The following is a 22,414-nucleotide window of genomic DNA, read 5'->3' on the forward strand; positions in this document are numbered from 1 at the left end:
AGTAAAAATGCCAAATTCTGAAAAATATGGCACATGCTTTAGATATGTAAACATTACCTTACATATAACCTCTAATAAAGTATATATATTTGAAATCTGTACAACATTTGCAATTTTAATAGAGCTCTGAAGGATAAGTAAACTGATATTTTCTGTGATTTTTAGAGCTGTGAATACCATGGTAACAGCTTAAAAAATTCTCAAAAATTGCAAAATATTATGATATTTGACCCAAAATGGCACAATTCTCTACACAATTTTTTTTCTGAAACCTATTTAAAGTTAAATATCTCTATCCCAAAGACAGAATTAATCTTGTTTGGACATATGTTGTAAATTAAGTTTTTCCGCTATCTTACCTTTTCTGTGGGCTTCCATTTTGCGCTGTAGGCGAAACTAAATTTCCTGTGTAAACACACGTTCGGAAAATCCGGATATTTAAAATCCGGAACCAATTTATTGATTTTTGTTTTAATAAATGTGAAGCCTGTATGTACTACTTCATACTGGATATACCAATTATAGTGTACATTTATTTTTTCATTTTTTATACATATCATAATACAGGAGTTATTTGCTTAACAAAAAAATTGCCCATGGCCAGGCTGTCTTACTGTGGTGTGCTACCTTAAGGGAAATGCACTCTGTATATAACACGATTTAGGTCTACTACGAGCGTCAACTATTTACTATAGACACGCTGTTCCGTCAAGTGATTGAGTAAAGTCGACTACACATGCGCATTACATGTAACAAAGTGAGTTCGCTTCTACAATAGTTAGACCACAGTCACTATAGTAGAAGCTCGAAGTAAGCCAAGATCACCTACACGTGTATGTAAAGACACTGATGAATGAAAAAAGAAAAAAGTTTGTGCTTGTCTTATAAAAGTGGACAACACTGTGTGTAAAAATGTTTTATTTGGAAATTAGAAACATTTAAATAAGGATATGATTGTAAAACAGACCAATTATTTTCAGATAACAGTGACAAGCTATATCAGAGGTTATTACTTGTATATAAGTCATGGGTCAAACTGTTCGTAGATACTTATCAATGACTCTACAAAAACTCTCCAAATTTTGTATCAAGTGTGAAAAAACAATGGCAGAAGTCTAGCCTGTATTCTACATTTGAATGCATCACATGCAAAGATGAATGGTACAACGGTATTTTGTTAACAATACAGCAAAAATAATAATAGATTGAATTTAAACTTGTTATTTCTTTTTTACAACAAAACTCGAACAACATTAAATATAGTTATCCGTCATTTCAAGTAAAATCATATGCGATATGAAATTATTAAGTTACACAAGGTACCTGTAAAGCTCGAAACGAAATCAAACGAAATGAGACGGAATGAAACGAAACGAAAAAAAAATGAAAAAGATGGACCGATTGAAAAACGAACAGGGTAACGTGTAACGACTCTGGAAATACACGTACTTTACGCATGTGTTATAAGAAAAAAATCATAAGCAATATCCACAGGGACTATGTTGTGGGAGCCTATTTTGTTCATAAATTCCTTTTTTATTATGTCTCGATGTTTTTGGTCATAAATTATTACTGTAACATTTCCCTGTCATTTGTTCATACATTCTTAACTTAACATTCCCTTTGTGTAGTTCATACATTATTATTGTAACGTGTCCTTGTGTAAGTTGTTCTTCTTAATTTGGATTTTGTTGTACAATAAAGCAAAAAAAAATGTTTAAATAATGCATTAATACACTACGTAATTTGCATGCCTATAAATTGTTTACTAAGCATATTATCTCAACAGAGTTATTTCATATTTAAAGAACTGAGTGAATATTGCGACAAATTTATCCTTTCCTGTGTGTTGTTTTAACACCGACGAAAATGGGACACATAAGCCAATGTACAGTCTACTTTTTTCATTTCCTATTCGTTGGATTTTTTCGTTGCGTTTGATTTCGTTTCGTTTCGTTTTGCTTTCGTTTCGCTTATTCCATAATAATTATATCAGGGACAAAATTGTTTTTATTGAATTCCGTTCCCAATATAAAAAAAATATGAAATTTCATATTCAGTTGAAAATTAAAACTAGTTTTTAGGAAAAGATTTTGCCATTACTTTTGGGTAAAACAGTGTCGAAGGTTAACACCACTTACCATCTGATACTGTACATTGTACAAACAGTAATTTAGGACAAAATTATATTCAAGTGTTTCAAAACTCTAAGACTACATAATTATTTGTTCCTGGAAAATACTTCCTCCTAAAATATCATATACTGACCAGTGTTCATTAAAGTGTTTAATAGATTCATTGCTCTGAGCCAAATTTCATAACTTTTATTTGCTCACGGTTGAAATAGATAAGGCTTATTCTACACGAGATAATAATATGGATACTTTTTTTCACGTAAATGAAAATTCTTATAGAAAATATATCAACTTTCTGATTCCATTTCCGAATTGCATTAAATGTATTAATATGTTATATATAAAAGTAGGATTGTGTCATGAAAATGATGGCGTGTAATTAAATAAAAAATAAGATTATATCATTAACTAGGAGAGTAATATATGAAGAAAAATATATACTTGCATGTAGACCCTTAAAAGATGGTAATGGGGATCAAACCAGCTGTTCTATAATGGGTAAGCGTCATCCGATTTATCGACATACATATATAGGTGAAATGTTGGCCGCGTCCTATTCTCAGAATGGGATTAAATATTTGATAAACTGTGTATGACCTGTCATACACATGCATATATGATAGAACAAGAATCATGCTATATGTTAGTGTATTGCTTGTGTATCGCCAATGAGGTCTTCTATCGGCCCTTGAAAATAAGCAAAGACAAAACTTTATGCGGTGCAACAAACTGAGTAGTTTTGCGTTTACTCATGAGACTATAACATAAAAATGATTTGATTACTTTGTATGGAAAGTTTACTAATGTATAGCACTTATCCAATTGGTTGCCTTGTGTACAAACATAACTAGAATTCCACGGAAGGGGATTTGTCGACTGTGCCCATTTATTAGAAAGGGTGTTTGAAAATTTCACGATCACTGAATGAAAAGCATAGATCTTTCTGTTGCAAGTTAGCTGGTTGATGGAATCCCCACAACATCTGAGGTCATATTTGAAGGCACAAGAACAAAATCTAACGCTTATCCCTAATTCATGAAAAAGAAAAGTAACAATTCAATATTGATATGGCAGTATGATTAATACAAATAATTTACTTCATGCAAGTGGCTACAAATCCAAACTGAGAAGATAATTATCATTGGATGACAAGTCGAACTGAATGTATCACGATAATACACAAGATTAAAGAAATAGTATATGGAAAGCAGTTTTGTTAAAATTACGGCAAAGAAATAATCATGAGTCATTCCGGTCTGAAAAGCTCCATAAATCAAGCAAAATAATGAATACTAATTCTAGAATACAGCTTGCTCTGTAATCCATTATGAATAAACCATATACGAAATCTCAGTGTGATGTAGCTAGTTGAAACGAAAACAAATCTGGAACACAGATAATTAGGGGAATTTCTAACGTGCAAACGGCCATAACTCAGAAACAGAACAGTGTTCCAACTCGATCTGTGATATAATATGATCAATCCACATACAAAGAACATAGTGTAACAAAAGATGTGGTGAGCGATAGCAAAAAATCAATCCAGAGAAGAGGTCAAAACTTCAGCATTGAAAATTGACACGTGATTCGAAACTAAAACCGTTCTTAATTATGACAAAGCTATAATCTTAGCTACAAATTGATTTGGCAAACTGGTATAGACAAAAAGTAAGGAAAATTAAAGTCAGACTGACAATATCGACGCCGCCGACGATACCGAAGTGTTCGTCATGATTGGCAGGCGACAAAATAAATGAAATAATGTCAGCGTCACAAAAATTCAAAATCTCTTCATGATGCTTTCGATTTTGTCAACAGCATTGTTGTTGAGATCACATTCGTACAGACCATTGTCACTGCTAAACGCCATATCAATTATCCCATCAAGCTGCAGCTCGATATTACTTCTGGCCACTCTGGTTCTTGTAGGTGTCATGTGAGGCAGGTTTTCTATGGCGGTGTGATGCATTACAAGAACAAATGTATCTCTCCGACCTGAAAAAGTTGTTCTCATATAAAAAAAAAGTTGTATAGTTCTTTCAAAAAGTATTCACATAAACATTTCTTTAGATCTAGCAATGTGCCTAGTTGCTTCATTTAAGATATTTCATTATTCTAATTACTTAAGCAACTGAAATATCACTTTAAATTGTAACACTTTCCGACATTCTGTCTTAAGCCGATACTTATATGAACGAAACAGCTGAATGACACTCTGATTTTACACTAAGTTGCTATTAACCTTTTACATTAAAATGATTGATATGCACCTTTCGTCTCTTTCAGGGCATCCTGAATGCTTGTGACAATGTTTGACTTATTCAGGCATAACACGAACAAAACTCCGTGCGGTAAACCGGCTGATGTATCACTATATACAACATTGAAATCGACGGATCTGGAATCGAATCGTCGATCTAGCAATCTCGTCAGCTCCTTGCTCACCATTTCCACCATAGTTTTTCCTATTCCACAGCGGCTGTTACGCAGTAATCTCATCACTATATAAATAAAATAGTGTCATATTAAACGTATATATATACCAGGGCTGATTGATAAGTTATGAGCCTCGTATTGAAGGAGGTACTTAAGGATGGGTTTTTTTAAGACCTACTATCCTCTGACTATATAGGACCGTGTACACAAGGACTCGCCTCATTTGGTTAGTTGATATCGACCAGGGAACACTCTAAAGTAAACAGGACAAGCGGCCTTTTCAAAGTGGACAAAATAGAGAAGAGTTAGGGTTGGGGCGAAAAAAATCTGTCATGACCATTGCTGCCATGCACGATTGTGGCTTTAAATTGATTGAGAATCCGCCTTTTTCACCTGATCTCGCTCCATCAAATTTTCATTTATTTCCAGAACTGAAAACAGCTATTTCAGGCACCCAAACCCTAACCCTAACCCTTACCCTGACCCTAAAGCGCAGTGGATGATTTCCTGAACAGTCAAGAAAAGGAGTTGTATGAAAGTTACATTGATGCTCTTAAACATTGCTGGAAAAAGTGTATCGATACTGAATTGGATTACTAGTATGTTGAAAAATATTACAATATGTCCGGCAAGCTTCGTGTCCTTCAATACGAGGCTCAGAACTTATGAATCAGCCCTCATATATTTGTCAAATATGTATGTAATTTATTCATTGATTTTAAAAGCAATAAAAGCAGAAACTCGAATATATCTTTAGGCAAATAATTAGTGTAACGGTAGCAATTACTCAATATGGTAGGTAATCTTTTGTTTACGTCGTAAGGAATTGTTTTGACCAGGTCGTGACTCACATGTAGAGAATATAGCCACGGTGTGTGAAACTGTGACGTTTTCCCATCCAGATTCAAATATTCATAACAAATGTAACGACTTGTCTGACAAGGATTCTTTCAAAAATTTTGATATTGGTGGCTTTATCGTTAGATGGATAAAACAAACAACGTCGATGAGGTTAAACATGTTCAAGATATCTGTCAAAAGGTTCTCAGGGAAAAGCAACCAGACAATTAAAATTATATCTGACGTATCAAATGTATTTTCGTCACTATATAGGAAACAACCATTTGGTTTGTTTGGTTTGTTTTTGTTTAACGCCCTATTAACAGCCAGGGTAATTTAAGGACGTGCCAGGTTTTGGAGGTGGAGGAAAGCCGGAGTACTCGACCACCGCGGCCCCCAGCGGAAACAATCAGCCAAAGAAAAAAAATCATGCATAAGAAATAAAGATATATAAATTTTTGCGGTCCAACTGAATTTTTGTTTTAATTTTATTTAGGTCATACTAATTAACAGGTTAGCATTTCAGATTTTTGAGATTAATTTTTACTGTGAAATTCACCTATTTTCAAAATGCCTACCCTGGAAAAAAATATGAGTTGAAGGACCCAACTTTTTTTTATTAGGTGTTATATGAGACCCTTAAATTCTGTTATAAATCATAATTGCCATATTGAATACAAGAATTTTAATGATATACTCCAAAACGTTAGCATAACAGTCTATGGAGGAAAAGCAATGTGTTGGATGTTCCCTATAGATAGGACTTCTATAGGGTGACCCATTTACAGTTACAATAGATAGCGCTGCAATAATTAAGTTTTAAGTCGACTAATTACAAGACATTTGTCTCATTACAAGTATTCAATCTACATTAAGCCCGATACATGATTTCAGACATATTCTAACTTCTATAGCTGACATATTTGTACCCTGATTGATACTGTCGACAAGTAGTAGTGAATAGGTATTTTACATGTATATTTTGAATCAATCAACGAAGGTCTTCATACATCTATTTAAGATATATATGTTTCAAAAATAAAGATGGTGTATCGGCGACATAACAAATGGTACAAACGAGATTAAGGAAGATGGAAGCGAGAAAACAGTCGCACGAACGAGATGAAATGAGGCAAGAAATTGAAGAGGGATCTCATGTCCACCATTGATTGAACTTTATTGGATACATGCGAGATTCATATTTTCTTTACTTCTCCTTTATTGCCTCTTTTCCTTATTTGTTAAGATCAAATGAAACCCAGACATGAAATGAAAGACAAAAAAGAACTTCCTGAGAACAAGAAAAAAATAATAACAAACTTCATACATCAAAATCAACTAGAACTGTCGTCCAGAGGGCCAACTCATACCCCCTGCCCCTCCACCGCCCATCTGGTGAAGATTTTTCAACAAAAGTCTGTTTTTAGTGAACGGGTTACCCCCGCAACCTAAATTTATGGGGAAATCCTGCATGCATATGTGCACATTATGAGTCGCTAACATCCCTGTGTATTTAAAATGAAATAGATTGATAGCTATATATGAGTTGTCCGAGTTATATTTAGAAAGTTTTCAACAACAATATGGGTATTGAAACCTGGTAACCATGGAAACCAAATATTATGTAGAGAAATAACATGCATGCACATCGTCCCTATCACACCTGTGTAGATTGACTTGAAGCAGTTCACACGTTTATGAGGAGTTGACTGGACAAATCCCCCTCACCCAAAAAACAAAGTATAATGACCTGGTTACCATGGTAGCAACACAATTACAACATGATATAAATTACGCACATCTAGAATGTATAAGGTTTATTGCCATAAAAGTTCGTTGAAATTCCCTCAGTAGTTTAGGAAGAGTAGTCGGTACATCGTTGTCTCTTCCCCCCACACCAATTGAAAACACGATTAGACTTTTATGTACATGTATTTTTCTGCAGCAATAAAAGTTACATACTATACATAATCATCTCATTTATCTTAAAAATCCATAAAAATAATTAATTGCGTCCCGGACAAATTCCGTTTCGCTCCGTCTCCATATTGAATGAAAAACCGATTGCCCATTCGCCGAAAACAGAAAAAAAAATAAACGAGAAATGGCGATTGTACAAAGAAGAATTGAAGCTGTACAGCGTAAATTAGATAATGAAACGCAAAAAGAAAAGGAATTCCATCGGAAACTGCATAGACACGTGGGATTATAGCATAGAAACACAAATGACTATCGAAGACTTTATGACTCGTGCCTCGAACTCACTATCTACGGCACCCAATCGCCTAGCCAGATATACCCGCAGCTTACTTAAAAAGAACGTTTAAATGGCGCAGTGATGGTCGGCCCGATTCTTTGACATGATCATTGTGGAAGTCGTCTATTACATGATATGAATACCTGGATCGCAATGTATTTACAGACATTGATACGAATTGTATATATATTTCTCTCGGTACAACTACGACAGGAAAATCAAATCTATATCCTTGGATCACCAACACATAGTGTATATGATACATTGTGCTAATTAATAGATTAAATAGATATTTGTTTTTTCTCTTGCAGAATGCACTGATCAAGTTCACCTGAATGGAAAGAGTATAATGTTGGTCTCTTTCATAGGCAGTGATATCCAAAAGTCCGTTATTTCTTGGCTTAATTACGATAATTTTTGATGTTATCAAATTATTCCTTTTATTTGTAGGTTTTCAATAGGCATACATATGTGGGCTCTATGTCATTTATGGTCAAAACAATAGCAATATATTACACTCTTTAAGAACCTCGTGTGAAATAACGGTTGCAAATATAAACATGACATAATTGACAAACTAGGGACCGTGCGGAATCTACCAAGTTTGACGGACAGTCCACGCACCACGGCCGAAAAGCGATTTCCCCAGCTAAAAAAAGTTACTGAAGTGTTTAATTACAAGTATCATTATGATACGCCAATTCACAAAATGATTGCAAATGATTTTGAGCAACCCATGTACATTTTGGTTTTAAGTAATACATTTTGTGTTAACTTAGTATAATTCAATATATTACCAACGGTTTTCCTTTTTAAACGTCGGCATTCTTCCAAAGCGCTGTGTATTTCTGAGTCCTTTCTCTCTATATGAATATAGAAAGACGGTGTGAATTACATTCTTAATACGATGCTATACATGTAGTTTGTTCTTACTTTATGTTTCACACATTATGACACGCAATGAATTGACAGAAAATGTTTGTAATTGTTGTCAACGAAGCATTTAAACACATACTAAATAAACGGAATAAGATAAATAAAACAAAATGCATATAACATCAAATTATTTTACAATGTCTGTCTTACCGAGCTCTACTGTCAACCTATCAATCTCTCGCTGTTGGCCTTCCATGCTGAATGACATAGCATTTACCCGGCGAGGGAATCTGTCTTGTCTAGCGTTGTCTGTCTCTCCTTCTGTAATTTGGACGTGTCTTTAACATATTCCTCATATTCCTTACGGACTTTAACATGATCATCCTTCTTGCTCCCTTGTTTATTAAAGTAAATTTGAAAGATAATATCAATGAACATCTGTTAATGTTCAAAATAGTTCAATAAGGTCGCTTACGGAAACTTTTGTGTGTTTGAATTTGAATTTTAGATAATATCTGTTCAACTTCATTTATAAGATTTTATTTCCGTTCACAATTGCCTTGTGATTTTCTATAATTTGACAATAAGTAGTTGTAACAATAGTTATTTATGTAGTTCTGCTAAAATAAACTAAATATTGCCTCATGTGTTCTGGTAGTTTTTGTGGTGGAAAAATAGGGAGAGGATTGGGAATTAGATAAATAAATGGTAAGTTTCCATGGCGAAAACACAAAATATCTGCTTTACCTTCTTTCCTTTTTTTTCATCCATCTAGAGGGTGAAATTACCATAATTGACTTTAACAAGAATCAATAGCTGCTTATAAGCAAAATGTTATCACATAAAAAATATTCAATGTATAATTATATGTACATGTTTTTTATATCATTTGTTATGACAGGAATCTCTTAAGTCCTGCGCTTATTTAAATGTATAGAGGATACTGAATGGTTTCCCGTTTAATATACCATATATTTCAAGAGTATGACAGAAGATCGCTATTTTCACGAGTGCGAAACAAGAGTGAAAAATATCGAAGTATCCTGTCATACGAGTCAAGTATCCGTTATATTTAACGGGAAACCATTCAATTTTCTTTTTATTGCATTTCACATACTTAAAAACAAAATAGAAAACATCGAAAAACTAAAATTGTCAAAACGTGCGGGAATCAGTAATGACGTCATCTCTTTGTGACGTTACTCCACGTCAACTTGACGGCGCCAATTTGAAAGGACTGATCAGCGAAATTTAAGCGTTTTCTGCTGTTATTGGAGAAATCTGTACATGAATACTCTAAATCACTTATATTCGCAAACTCACCTCATTCGACTTATTCGCGAATACATAATTTCGCGAATTCTGATCTCAAAATGACTTTAAATTCGCCAATGACGTTAACAGGTCGGTGATATTTCCATGTGGAGAGTGAAGTGAGTTGTTTTCAATGTAAATGAAGCTTTCACGCCGGTTCATATGTAGTGTTTTGTGATAAGAAATTACAATCTGATATATAGGTATATAATTTATCATTCTATTATTACTTTAACGGCGATGTCTGTTCACCAACTAAATATTACGGTAGATTCAAAATGGACGCCACTTATTCTCGTCATTCTTATATAAATATTCGCGAAGGATTTGAATTCGCGTTTGACTCTGCTCGCGAATTAACGCGAAAATAAATCCCATGCGAAATATAAGTGATTTACAGTAGCTAACGTTAAGTGAGTATTTTGTCAAAAACTAGTCAGAATATTTTAGAAATACAGCAAAATAACCACTTTATCTATCTCAGCTTTGACTGGAAAAATCAGCAAGTTTCATTGAGGTGAATCCAAGGGTTAGTTCTAATTGGTCAAAAACAGAAAACGTATACTTTCACTGCAAAACTTATATTTTCACAGCACAATCATATATTCTTACTACAAAATCTTTATATTTACAAGTTTTATTAGTTTGAAAAATTTCTATCTTTCACTGGCAAAAATGCAACAATAAGTTTTATTTAGTTTGTTCCAGTACAAGCTTTGTATAATCCTCTTTACCAGAATCAAAAACATACAAAATAATAGTTAATAATACTATGATCAGTATACACTATGCAATTAAGGTGACCAAAATGACAAGCTTATTCAATTGTGTATAAATAGTGATATTGTTGTGTTATAATGATGTACAGTCGTGCATATTATTTATGATTTAAATTCCTTATAAAAGGAGTGGAGCTGCATCAGATATTGATATTGCTGCATTTTCAAGATGATGGCTGTTGTATCACAGCTTACCTTCTATTTTTCTTTTTGGGCGTTGGCATTCTTCCAACGCAGCTTTAAGTGTCAGTATTTCTTCTTCCTTTTTCACTATGAAAAACAAAACCACAGATTAGTTGTACAGGTACAGAGTTTCTATAAAATATATAATTGATGCATGTTCAGCAGTACAAAAGCAATCTCCAATTTATAATATCAAAGTATCTCACCAGGTATCAATCATATACAGTGGAATCATCTATCTTAGATAAATTAGAAATAATCGCGATGTATTTGCAAGTGAAACACATAGTAATAACACTTTTAAAAATAACGTCCTTGATTGTATGTCTGACGAACAAAGACATCCAAACCGACAATTCCCTCAAACATTCCTTTATATTTTTTGCACATTCCTTTTATGTCATTTCACACAAATTCATTAGTCAATATATCATTTTTCTCACTTTAATTGACAGGATCGTTCATTACTTAAACAAAAATATGTTCAAACCGAGTATATCTGTCAGCCTATCGCTGCTGCTGCTGAGGATGATTTTCATTGGAGATCGTCGCCTTACCGAGTTCTCCAGTTAACCTACCGATGTCCTGATTGTTAAGATAGTCGACTTAAATGATATGAGATGGGTATATGGCGACATATTGCAACAGAAAATTAAATGATAATTATAATTTAAAAAAAAAATTAAAAAAATTAAGTGCACCAGTTCATTCGCAAGGTACATTGATTTAATCAATACCAGTATACACTGTACATAGAATATCAATATCATGAAACTGTTTTTCTAATCACTATTCTTAGCTGCGTATTTTTACATGTCACAAAGCTCGCCTAACTACTATATCCCCGTCTAGATTTTATGATCATTTCTTTAATAAAGACTTTTCATTTGATTCCTCTAAATATTTGTCTTTTGAACCATGAAATAAGAATGGCATATCTTTTAACGTTACAGGTAGAAGCAAAACTTTATTCTTGTCTTAGAAACAGAAAACATAATCTACAATTATAAAGGATAAACGTAATACTTCAAAACAAGTATAGTGACTCACCAAGGAATTTGTTTAAAGAATCATTTTCATCTTTTATGTTCTTCATTAACTTTTTAAGATCCTCAAGATCCTGTGAAAGTTCCTTGACTCTTGTCTTCATGTCTTCATTTTCTTTCTTTTCTGTCTGTAGTTCTATGTATTTTGAACCTGAAATGACAATAAAGGCTAATTTATGTTGTAAATATAAATGATTTTAGCGATGATCAGTTTTTTTTTATTTCAACTCGTGATAAGGGAGATAACTCGTACTGGCATACACCAGACAGATTCTCAATTACGGAAATTACCGAAGGTTTCCGATGTTATGAATAGCAGCAGATTTTAATTGACGCGCATGCGTGGTCAGTTGTTTACAATCAAAATCTGCGGTAAAGCGTGTACAATTTGTAGCTGCTTTTTCAATCAATTTCATCAAAAACCACCACCCACCCCTTCCTCCTTGATCACGAAGTTGTTAAATATCGAGATATATATATTAAATGGTGTATGATTTTATACAGAAAGTCAGTAGGTCTGATTTTCGGCTTCATGATGTTTTTGTGACATTGTATGAGTATTAATGTTGTATGAATTTTTTACATGAAATCAGATATGTCTGACTTGTGACTTCATGATGTATGATGTTTTATGACATTGTATGAGTATTATTGTTGTATGAGTTTTATACATAAAGTCAGGTATGTCTGACTTAAGACTTTATGTTTTATCACATTGTATGAGTTGCATTGTATGAGTTGGCGTAATTGGTTCCCCATCTTTGTATAAAGGGGTTCTAAATATTAGTCCCATTTTATGTAACAGATCACTTTGTACAAGTTTGTACAAAAAAGTAAAGATGAAATTTATTCGTCATTTAAAAGATTTAATAAATGACATTTTTCACTTTCAATCTTGATTCTGTTATGTTTTTAATCTTTATACAAACAGAGCACATCCACACCTATCTTGATGCATAGCTAAAAATATATTTCGTTAGTATTTCAAAACAGAATGTTCCCACTGTTTTTAAGAAAAGTTGATTAAAGGACTCATGCAACTAAATAATTTGCAATGTGTTATTATTAGTGATACTATCCCTTCATTCGCACATTTGAAGTTCAAATGATGTAAAATTTATATCAAATTCAAGTTTGAAGTTTTTTTCTATCGGATAAATGTTGTTATTGCGTAGGTTTAATGGCATATAAGAGCACATGGGTACTTGAAAGACAGTAACCCTGACATTTACAGTGCACTGGGGAACCACCACCTGAGGAATTCCGGCCTTTTTACATCTGGAATCCTACGTCATTCTATTTTCAGCAGGAATGTATATTCCTGATTTTCAAAATCTCAAGCACCTACTCTTTATTCTCATATATAGTCAGTAATCATTCCATATGTTATTTACTCAGGAAAACAGCTACAAACCTCAGGGACTTGGTTCGAGTGAAACACCAGCTGATTGACTGATTTAGTTGTGTAAGTCATAAAGGGAAAAGGTAGTCTAAATATGCATCTAGAAATATGACCAATACAGATAATGTATCATTTCAGACAATTTGTCATAATCACGAACATTGAAGCAGTAAATCAGAAGGTGTGAGAAAATGCAACTGTTTATCAAGGATGCATTCCAAGTGACGGCTTCTAAACAATTTATTTATGATCAAGACGAATCTTCAGATACTTTGACTTAGTCTGTCGATCAGTTTGCCTGTTGCTGATGATCATTTCTATTAAAGATCGCCTTACCGAGTTCCTCTGTTAACCCATCAACGTCGTGCTGTTGTCTCTCTGTGATTGATGACATCTCCTCCTTAGTCCTGGTAAGGGCGTCTTGTAACGTCTGTCTCTCTGTCTGTAGTTCGGATATATCTCTGACATATCCCTCATTTTCAGTTCGAACAATGTCGAGGTCTCCCTTCTTTTCCTCTTTTCACACAAGAAAACATGTCAAGTTTTGAAATTTGTCACAAATACACTAAGTTAATATAAATAAAAAAAGATCGTCTATAGCTTAAATTCGGAATAATATTGAATCAACAAATGAAGTAAAAGAACACAATGAAATGACCTCTTGCATTCATCCTTATTTACATTCTAATAAATGGCTATTATTTTTTTTCGATCGATCAGGTTTGATATGTGTGGGTGTGCCTGGAAACCATCACCTTATACTTTAAGTCAGATGTAATAGTATCAGGTGGTTGGAAAATATTTCTTCATCAACGATTTTGAAAGTAGTCAACTTAAATGATATGTGATGGGTATATGACGAAAACTTGCAACAGAAAATTAAATGAAAATTAAAATTAAGAAAACCCTTTAAAGTGCAACAGGTCACTCGCCAGGTACATTGATTTGAACAATACCAGTATACACTGTATGTAGAATAGCAATATCATGAACTTTTTTTTTTTTAAAGATTATTCTTAGATATGTATTTATTTAGATGTAGTCCTGTCACATATCTAAAGGTCACATAACTTCCCTAATTACCACATCACCATCTAGTTTTTATGATCATTTCTTTAATAAAGACTGTCTTCATTTGATTCCTCTAAATATTTGTCTTTTGAACCATGAAATAAGAATGACATATCTTTTTACGTTACATGTGGAATCAAAACTTTATTCTTGTCTCGGAAACAGAAAACATAATTCAAAGTTATAAAGGATAAACGTAATACTTCAAAACAAGTATAGTGACTCACCAAGGAATTTGTTTAAAGAATCATTTTCATCTTGTATGTTCTTCATTAACTTTTTAAGATCCTCAAGATCCTGTGAAAGTTCCTTGACTCTTGTCTTCATGTCTTCATTTTCTTTCTTTTCTGTCTGTAGTTCTATGTCTTTTGAACCTGAAATGACAATAAAAATAGATTTCGTTAGTATTTGAAAACAGAATGTTCGCACTGTTTCTAAGAAAAGTTGATATATCAATATGAATGTGAGATATGGTATAAATGTACATTTACATATGTGATATGACCAGCGTTTGGATACCTTATGAACGATATTAAAAAAAAAAAATCCCTCAGATAACATTCTTGTAAATGTTGGATTCGTCCATAGGGAAAAGTGCATTGTATATTTTTAAACATTGTTAAGACACATATAAAGTTCTTCTTTTAGCTGCTTAGTTTCGTCTTTTGTGGTGACAATGTAGCTACTATAATGACACTTGACTGACCTGACAGACGCCATTATCCTGTAATCTCATTAGCAGAGATAATCTACCAGATGTATATTACACTCACTGAAATAAATTCGCATTGCATTCTGAGGAAATTGGAAGAAAGTATAGTAAATTTTCTAAATCTCTAGGATTTCCAAAGGGGAATGTCCCACACTGCAATCATACAGCACTGGTCAACACAAACATGCTATCTACTAGTGTATTTGAATCTAGAATCATGTCTGAAAATTAAGGCGTTCCCACTTATTGTCATACAGCCAGAATTCCGGCCAATATGAAAATACTACGGCCAAAAGACAAACAGCAGACCATACCTACAGATGAGCTTAAACACAATATCACAAGAAATTCCAGAAAGCAACAGGGATAGGTTGTACTGATCTATACTAATATTGAGGGTCTACGAAACGGACTTATTAGAAAATATCACAAAAAAAGTCTTACTTTGACACGTTTATGTCTGTAGTGCCCTCATGTGATTCCACCCCTCTCCCCCATCCACCACTCATCCATTTCCGTGTTTCAGACAGATTTACGATTTAAATGTTATCTACTGTATCCTGTATTAAGCCCGGAAGGGTGCATTTAATCAAAATGGTTGTACAGACGGCGAAGGTCACGGTCACCTTAACACGTAGTCGTTACCATTAAAGGATTCATGCAACTAAATATCTACTTTGTTATTACTAGTGATCCCATCCCTTCATTCGCACGTTTGGAGTTCAAATGATGTGAAATTGATATCAAATTAAAGTTTGATTTTTTTCTATCAGATAAATGTTTTTATTGTATAGGTTTAATGGCATATATGCGCACACGGGTACTCGAAAGACAGTAACCCTCATATTTACAGTGCACTGGGGAACCACCACCTGGGGAATTCCCGCCTTTTTAAACCTGGAATCCTACGTCATTCTATTTTCAGCAGGAATGTATATTCCTGATTTTCAAAATCTCAAGCACCTACTCTTTATTCTCATATATAGTCAGTAATCATTCCATATGTTATTTACTCAGGAAATCAGCTACAAACCTCAGGGACTTGGTTCGAATGAAACACCAGCTGATTGACTGATTTAGTTGTGTAAGTCATAAAGGGAAAAGGTAGTCTAAATATGCATCTAGAAATATGAACGATACAGATAATGTATCATTTCAGACAATTTGTCATAATCACGAACATTGAAGCAGTAAATCAGAAGGTGTGAGAAAATGCAACTGTTTATCAAGGATGCATTCCAAGTGACGGCTTCTAAACAATTTATTTATGATCAAGACGAACCTTCAGATACTTTGACTTAGTCTGTCGATCAGTTTGCCTGTTGCTGATGATCATTTCTATTAAAGATCGCCTTACCGAGTTCCTCTGTTAACCCATCAACGTCGTGCTGTTGTCTCTCTGTGATTGATGACATCTCCTCCTTAGTCCTGGTAAGGGCGTCTTGTAACGTCTGTCTCTCTGTCTGTAGTTCGGATATATCTCTGACATATCCCTCATTTTCAGTTCGAACAATGTCGAGGTCTCCCTTCTTTTCCTCTTTTCACACAAAAAAACATGTCAAGTTTTGAAATTTGTCACAAATACACTAAGTTAATATAAATAAAAAAAGATCGTCTATAGCTTAAATTCGGAATAATATTGAATCAACAAATGAAGTAAAAGAACACAATGAAATGACCTCTTGCATTCATCCTTATTTACATTCTAATAAATGGCTATTATTTTTTTTCGATCGATCAGGTTTGATATGTGTGGGTGTGCCTGGAAACCATCACCTTATATTTTAAGTCAGATGTAATAGTATCAGGTGGTTGAAAAATATTTCTTCATCAACGATTTTGAAAGTAGTCAACTTAAATGATATGTGATGGGTATATTACGAAAACTTGCAACAGAAAATTAAATGAAAATTAAAATTAAGAAAACCCTTTAAAGTGCAACAGGTCACTCGCCAGGTACATTGATTTGAACAATACCAGTATACACTGTATGTAGAATAGCAATATCATGGAACTTTTTTTTTTTTAAAGATTATTCTTAGATATGTATTTATTTAGATGTAGTCCTGTCACATATCTAAAGGTCACATAACTTCCCTAATTACCACATCACCATCTAGTTTTTATGATTATTTCTTTAATAAAGACTGTCTTCATTTGATTCCTCTAAATATTTGTCTTTTGAACCATGAAATAAGAATGACATATCTTTTTACGTTACATGTGGAATCAAAACTTTATTCTTGTCTCGGAAACAGAAAACATAATTCAAAGTTATAAAGGATAAACGTAATACTTCAAAACAAGTATAGTGACTCACCAAGGAATTTGTTTAAAGAATCATTTTCATCTTTTATGTTCTTCATTAACTTTTTAAGATCCTCAAGCTCCTGTGAAAGTTCCGTGGCTGTTGTCTGCAGACGTTTATTTTCTTTCTGTTGTGTTTGTAATTCTGCGTCTTTTAAACCTGAAATGACAATAAAAATATATTTCGTTAGTATTTGAAAACAGAATGTTCGCACTGTTTCTAAGAAAAGTTGATATATCAATACGAAAGTGAGATATTGTATAAATGTACATTTACATATGTGATATGACCAGCGTTTGGATACCTTATGAACGATATTAAAAAAACAAAAACAAAAAAACACCAAAAAAAAACAAAAAATCCCTCAGATAACATTCTTGTAAATGTTGGATTCGTCCATAGGGAAAAGTGCATTGTATATTTTTAAACATTGTTAAGACACATATAAAGTTCTTCTTTTAGCTGCTTAGTTTTGTCTTTTGTGGTGACAATGTAGCTACTATAATGACACTTGACTGACCTGACAGACGCCATTATCCTGTAATCTCATTAGCAGAGATAATCTACCAGATGTATATTACACTCACTGAAATAAATTCGCATTGCATTCTGAGGAAATTGGAAGAAAGTATAGTAAATTTTCTAAATCACTAGGATTTCCAAAGGGGAATGTCCCACACTGCAATCATACAGCACTGGTCAACACAAACATGCTATCTACTAGTGTATTTGAATCTAGAATCATGTCTGAAAATTAAGGCGTTCCCACTTATTGTCATACAGCCAGAATCCCGGCCAATATGAAAATACTACGGCCAAAAGACAAACAGCAGACCATACCTACAGATGAGCTTAAACACAATATCACAAGAAATCCAGAAAGCAACAGTGATAGGTGGTACTGATCTATACTAATATTGAGGGACTACGAAACGGACTTATTAGAAAATATCACAAAAAAAGTCTTACTTTGACACGTTTATGTCTGTAGTGCCCTCATGTGATTCCACCCCTCTCCCCCATCCACCACTCATCCATTTCCGTGTTTCAGACAGATTTACGATTTAAATGTTATCTACTGTATCCTGTATTAAGCCCGGAAGGGTGCATTTAATCAAAATGGTTGTACAGACGGCGAAGGTCAGGGTCACCTTAACACGTAGTCGTTACCATTAAAGGACTCAAACAACTAAATAATCTACTTTGTTATTACAAGTGATCCCATCCCTTCATTCGCACGTTTGGAGTTCAAATGATGTGAAATTGATATCAAATTAAGTTTGATTTTTTTCTATCAGATAAATGTTTTTATTGTATAGGTTTAATGGCATATATGCGCACACGGGTACTCGAAAGACAGTAACCCTCATATTTACAGTGCACTGGGGAACCACCACCTGGGGAATTCCCGCCTTTTTAAACCTGGACTCCTCCGTCATTCTTTTTTCAGCAGGTGTGTATATTTTTGATTTTCACGATCTCAAGATCCCACTCTTTATTCTCGTTTATAGAAAGTACTCATTTTATATGTTATTTACTCAGGAAAACAGCTACAAACCAAAGAAACACATTTTGCCTCAGGAACTTGGTTCGAGTGAAACACCAGCTAATTGACTGATTTAGTTGTGTAAGTCATAAGGGGAAAAGGTAGTCAAAATATGCATCTAGAAATATGAACGATACAGATAATGTATCATTTCAGACAATTTGTCATCATCACGAACATTGCAGCAGGAATCCAGATGATGTGGGGAAAATGCAACTGTCCATCAAAGATGCATTCCAAGTTACGACTTCTAAACAATTAATTTATGATCAAGATGAACCTTCAGATACTTTGACTTAGTCTGTCGATCAGTTTGCCTGTTGCTGATGATCATTTCTATTAAAGATCGCCTTACCGAGTTCCTCTGTTAACCCATCAACGTCGTGCTGTTGTCTCTCTGTGATTGATGACATCTCCTCCTTAGTCCTGGTAAGGGCGTCTTGTAACGTCTGTCTCTCTGTCTGTAGTTCGGATATATCTCTGACATATCCCTCATTTTCAGTTCGAACAATGTCGAGGTCTCCCTTCTTTTCCTCTTTTCACACAAGAAAACATGTCAAGTTTTGAAATTTGTCACAAATACACTAAGTTGATATAAATGAAAAAAGATCGTCTATAGCTTAAATTCGGAATTATATCGAATCAACAAATGAAGTAAAACAACACAATGAAATGACCTCTTGTATTCATCCTTATTTACATTCTAATAAATGGCTATTATTGTTTTTCGATCGATCAGGTTTGATATGTGTGGGTGTGCCTAAGCAAAACATAACCTTATATTTTAAGTCAGATGTAATAGTATCAAGTGGTTGAAATATATTTCTTCATCAAAGATTTTTAAAGTATTCAACTTAAATGATTTGTGATTGGTATATGACGAAAAATTGCAACAGAAAATTTAATGATAATTAAAATTAAGAAAACCCTTTAAAATGCACCAGGTGTTCGCTAGGTACATTGATCTAAACAATACCAGTATACACTGTATGTAGAATATCAATATCATGGAACGATTTTTCTAATCACTATTCTTAGCTTTGTATTTATTAAGATATAGTCCCGTAGCATATTTACAGATCACATAGCTCCCCTAATTACCACATCCCCATCTAGTTTTTATGATTATTTCTTTAATAAAGACTGTCTTCTTTGGATTCCTCTAATTTTTTGTCTTTTGAACCATGAAATAAGAATGGCATATCTTTTGACGTTTTAACGTTACAGGTAGAAGCAAAACTTTATTCTTGTCTCAGAAACAGAAAACATAATTTGCAATTATAAAGGATAAACGTAATACTTCAAACCTAGAATAGTGACTCACCAAGGAATTTGTTAAAAGAATCGTTTTCATCTTTTATGGTCTTCATTATCTTTTTAGGATCCTCAAGTTCATGTGAAAGTTCCTTGACTTTTGTCTGCATGTCCTTCTTTTCTTTCTGTTGTGTATGTAATTCTGTGTCTTTTGAACCTGAAATGACAATAAAAATATCTTTCGTTAGTATTTCAAAACAAAATGCTCGCACTGTTTCTAGGAAATGTTGATATATCAATATGAAATTGAAATATTGTATAAATTAACTTTTATAGATGTGATATCGCCATCGTTAGGATACCTTATGGCATTCTGTTAATATAAATAAAAAATAGAACGATATTTAAAAAAGAAAATAAGATTCTAATCTGTTTTCCTTCGATTACACTCTGGTTAATGTTGGATTCATTAATAAAGAAAAGTGCATTGCATATCAATAAACATAGTTAAGACACATACACAGGTCTTCTTTTAGCTGTTTAGTCTCGTCATCTTTGGTATCTCGGAATGATACGTGTCCAGAATTCCTCAGACGGTTTCCCCTTCCTTCCTGTTTCCTTTCCAAGTCTTTTTTATACAGTTCATTGTTACGCTCAGCTATTGCAAGTTCCACTTCAAGACGTTTGCGTTCTTTGTTTTTCTTCCGCAATTCGCTTACTAGCTGTTTCTCCAAATCATTAATTATTTTGTCTCTTTCCTGTATCTCCTTTGTATGCTTGCTTCTTAGTTCAGTTATTTCAGTGTCCATATCCTGTAGCTCCTTTTCATATGTCTGTTCAAGTTCCAACTTTTCTTGAGCATAGTATTGTTGTGGTGTACAATACTCCTCATCGTCATTCTTTTCGTTTTGATAACGTTCGAGTTGAAATAACCTGGTTGTTAATTCGTCCACAAGCTGTTGAAATTCAGGTGACAGCGTTTTTAACTTCTTCTTTTTGTGTTGTCGTTCACGATTTGAAAACAGTTCTGTATTCTTAGATTTCACGTTATTACTACATTGTCTGCATAAAATACTTCGCAGCATTTTGGTGCCTTCGTTTATTCCAAAATAAACATTATCAAGTCGACCGACGTCTGTGTTCATACGCCTGATCTGTTTCGTTAGCTCCGATTTTAGGCTCTGAAAAAAAATGTTTTTATAATCATTCTTATCCTTAACAATTACTTCAGTGAAATGAATATATTGGCATTGTTAAGTCATTACGTAGCATATTCCTCTGTGTTGAATACATTTTATTTTGACTTAGTTTGCAACCAATCAATACTTAAATCCTAACACTGTTAAACAAATATTCCACAAATATTCACATACAAAATATGTTTTCCTTTTTTTTTTTTTAAATATATGGTAAATATCGATAAATAATGATTGGATAACATATTTTATAGCTGGTCTTACCATAACTAACGTTGGAGCATCTGTTTTCTCCTTGTACGACCATGACAAATCCATCTTTGTGCGAATTTCAGCACCTGGTAAGATAAATCAAAGGCCCTGAAAAACGTCAGGGTCTGTGGTCATGAAATAAAAGATTTAAAATTGGATTTTATAGTCAGACAGCTACATGTACATTTGTATCAGATGAAATGTCTTAATATGTGTATTCCTATTTTATATATATTCAAGAAAACATGTATCTATCTGCTGAAAACTTTCCAATACAAGTGTAGCTGAGTATAGTTCTTTCCCTGATGTAATTATTTAATGTTTGTGGAAGATTATTGAAATGAAATACTTCTGAATCAGTAAAGCTGCTTGTAAACTTTGGAAAAAAATCAACTTCAATACAAATCGGTCTATTAACAGTTACATGTACAATCAAAGATAAAATCCAAGATGTACACAGCATAAGTTTTTTATGTATATTATAAGATGTTATTTAGGCTCAGCAAAAATATATTTTATGACCCCTTGTGATATCGAAAATGCAAATAGTTTACCTCCGATTGAAAACTGCGGTCGCGTTGCCTGTCTCGCTGTCCGACGAGACAATATTAAATAGGTCTGGTTTTGACAAACAAAACGCCAGTACATCAGTCACGGATCATAACCGTTAGATTCTTTTCAAATTAACAAATAATAATCTCATTTAATAAAATCCTCATGAAAATCGGTAACTTAGTTTGTTACAACTTGCCTCCAATTCCTGTTGTTACTTTTTCTGTATTTTAGCGACATACAAATAAATATGAA

The 22,414-nt window shown here is 33.5% G+C and overlaps 1 protein-coding gene across 1 annotated transcript; it reads right to left on the bottom strand.

Annotated features, from left to right (window-relative positions):
* Positions 1-3,739: 3,739 nt before the first annotated feature.
* LOC117323588 (cingulin-like) lies at positions 3,740-21,724 on the bottom strand. Its single transcript, XM_033878898.1, has 13 exons — positions 21,620-21,724; positions 20,680-21,340; positions 20,230-20,376; positions 19,261-19,440; positions 17,372-17,518; positions 16,409-16,588; positions 14,567-14,713; positions 13,605-13,784; positions 11,871-12,017; positions 8,755-8,939; positions 8,466-8,531; positions 4,406-4,636; positions 3,740-4,130 (listed from the first exon to the last, which is right to left on the bottom strand). The coding sequence occupies exons 1-10, from the start codon at positions 21,671-21,673 to the stop codon at positions 8,818-8,820; spliced, it is 1,965 nt and encodes a 654-aa protein (XP_033734789.1). The 5' UTR covers positions 21,674-21,724; the 3' UTR covers positions 3,740-4,130; positions 4,406-4,636; positions 8,466-8,531; positions 8,755-8,817.
* Positions 21,725-22,414: the final 690 nt, after the last annotated feature.

The sequence above is a fragment of the Pecten maximus genome, chromosome 3 (genome assembly GCF_902652985.1).
Source record: "Pecten maximus chromosome 3, xPecMax1.1, whole genome shotgun sequence".
In the NCBI taxonomy this organism is placed as follows: Eukaryota; Metazoa; Mollusca; class Bivalvia; order Pectinida; family Pectinidae; genus Pecten; species Pecten maximus.

Coding starts and splice junctions, on each gene's coding strand:
- LOC117323588 (XM_033878898.1), bottom strand. CDS start 21,673: ATGGATTTGTCATGGTCGTACAAGGAGAAAACAGATGCTCCAACGTTA. Junction 21,341..21,619: donor ATGCTCCAACGTTAGTTATG/GTAAGACCAGCT, acceptor ATTTTTTTTCAG/AGCCTAAAATCGGAGCTAAC. Junction 12,018..13,604: donor TGGGTTAACAGAGGAACTCG/GTAAGGCGATCT, acceptor TTGTCATTTCAG/GTTCAAAATACATAGAACTA.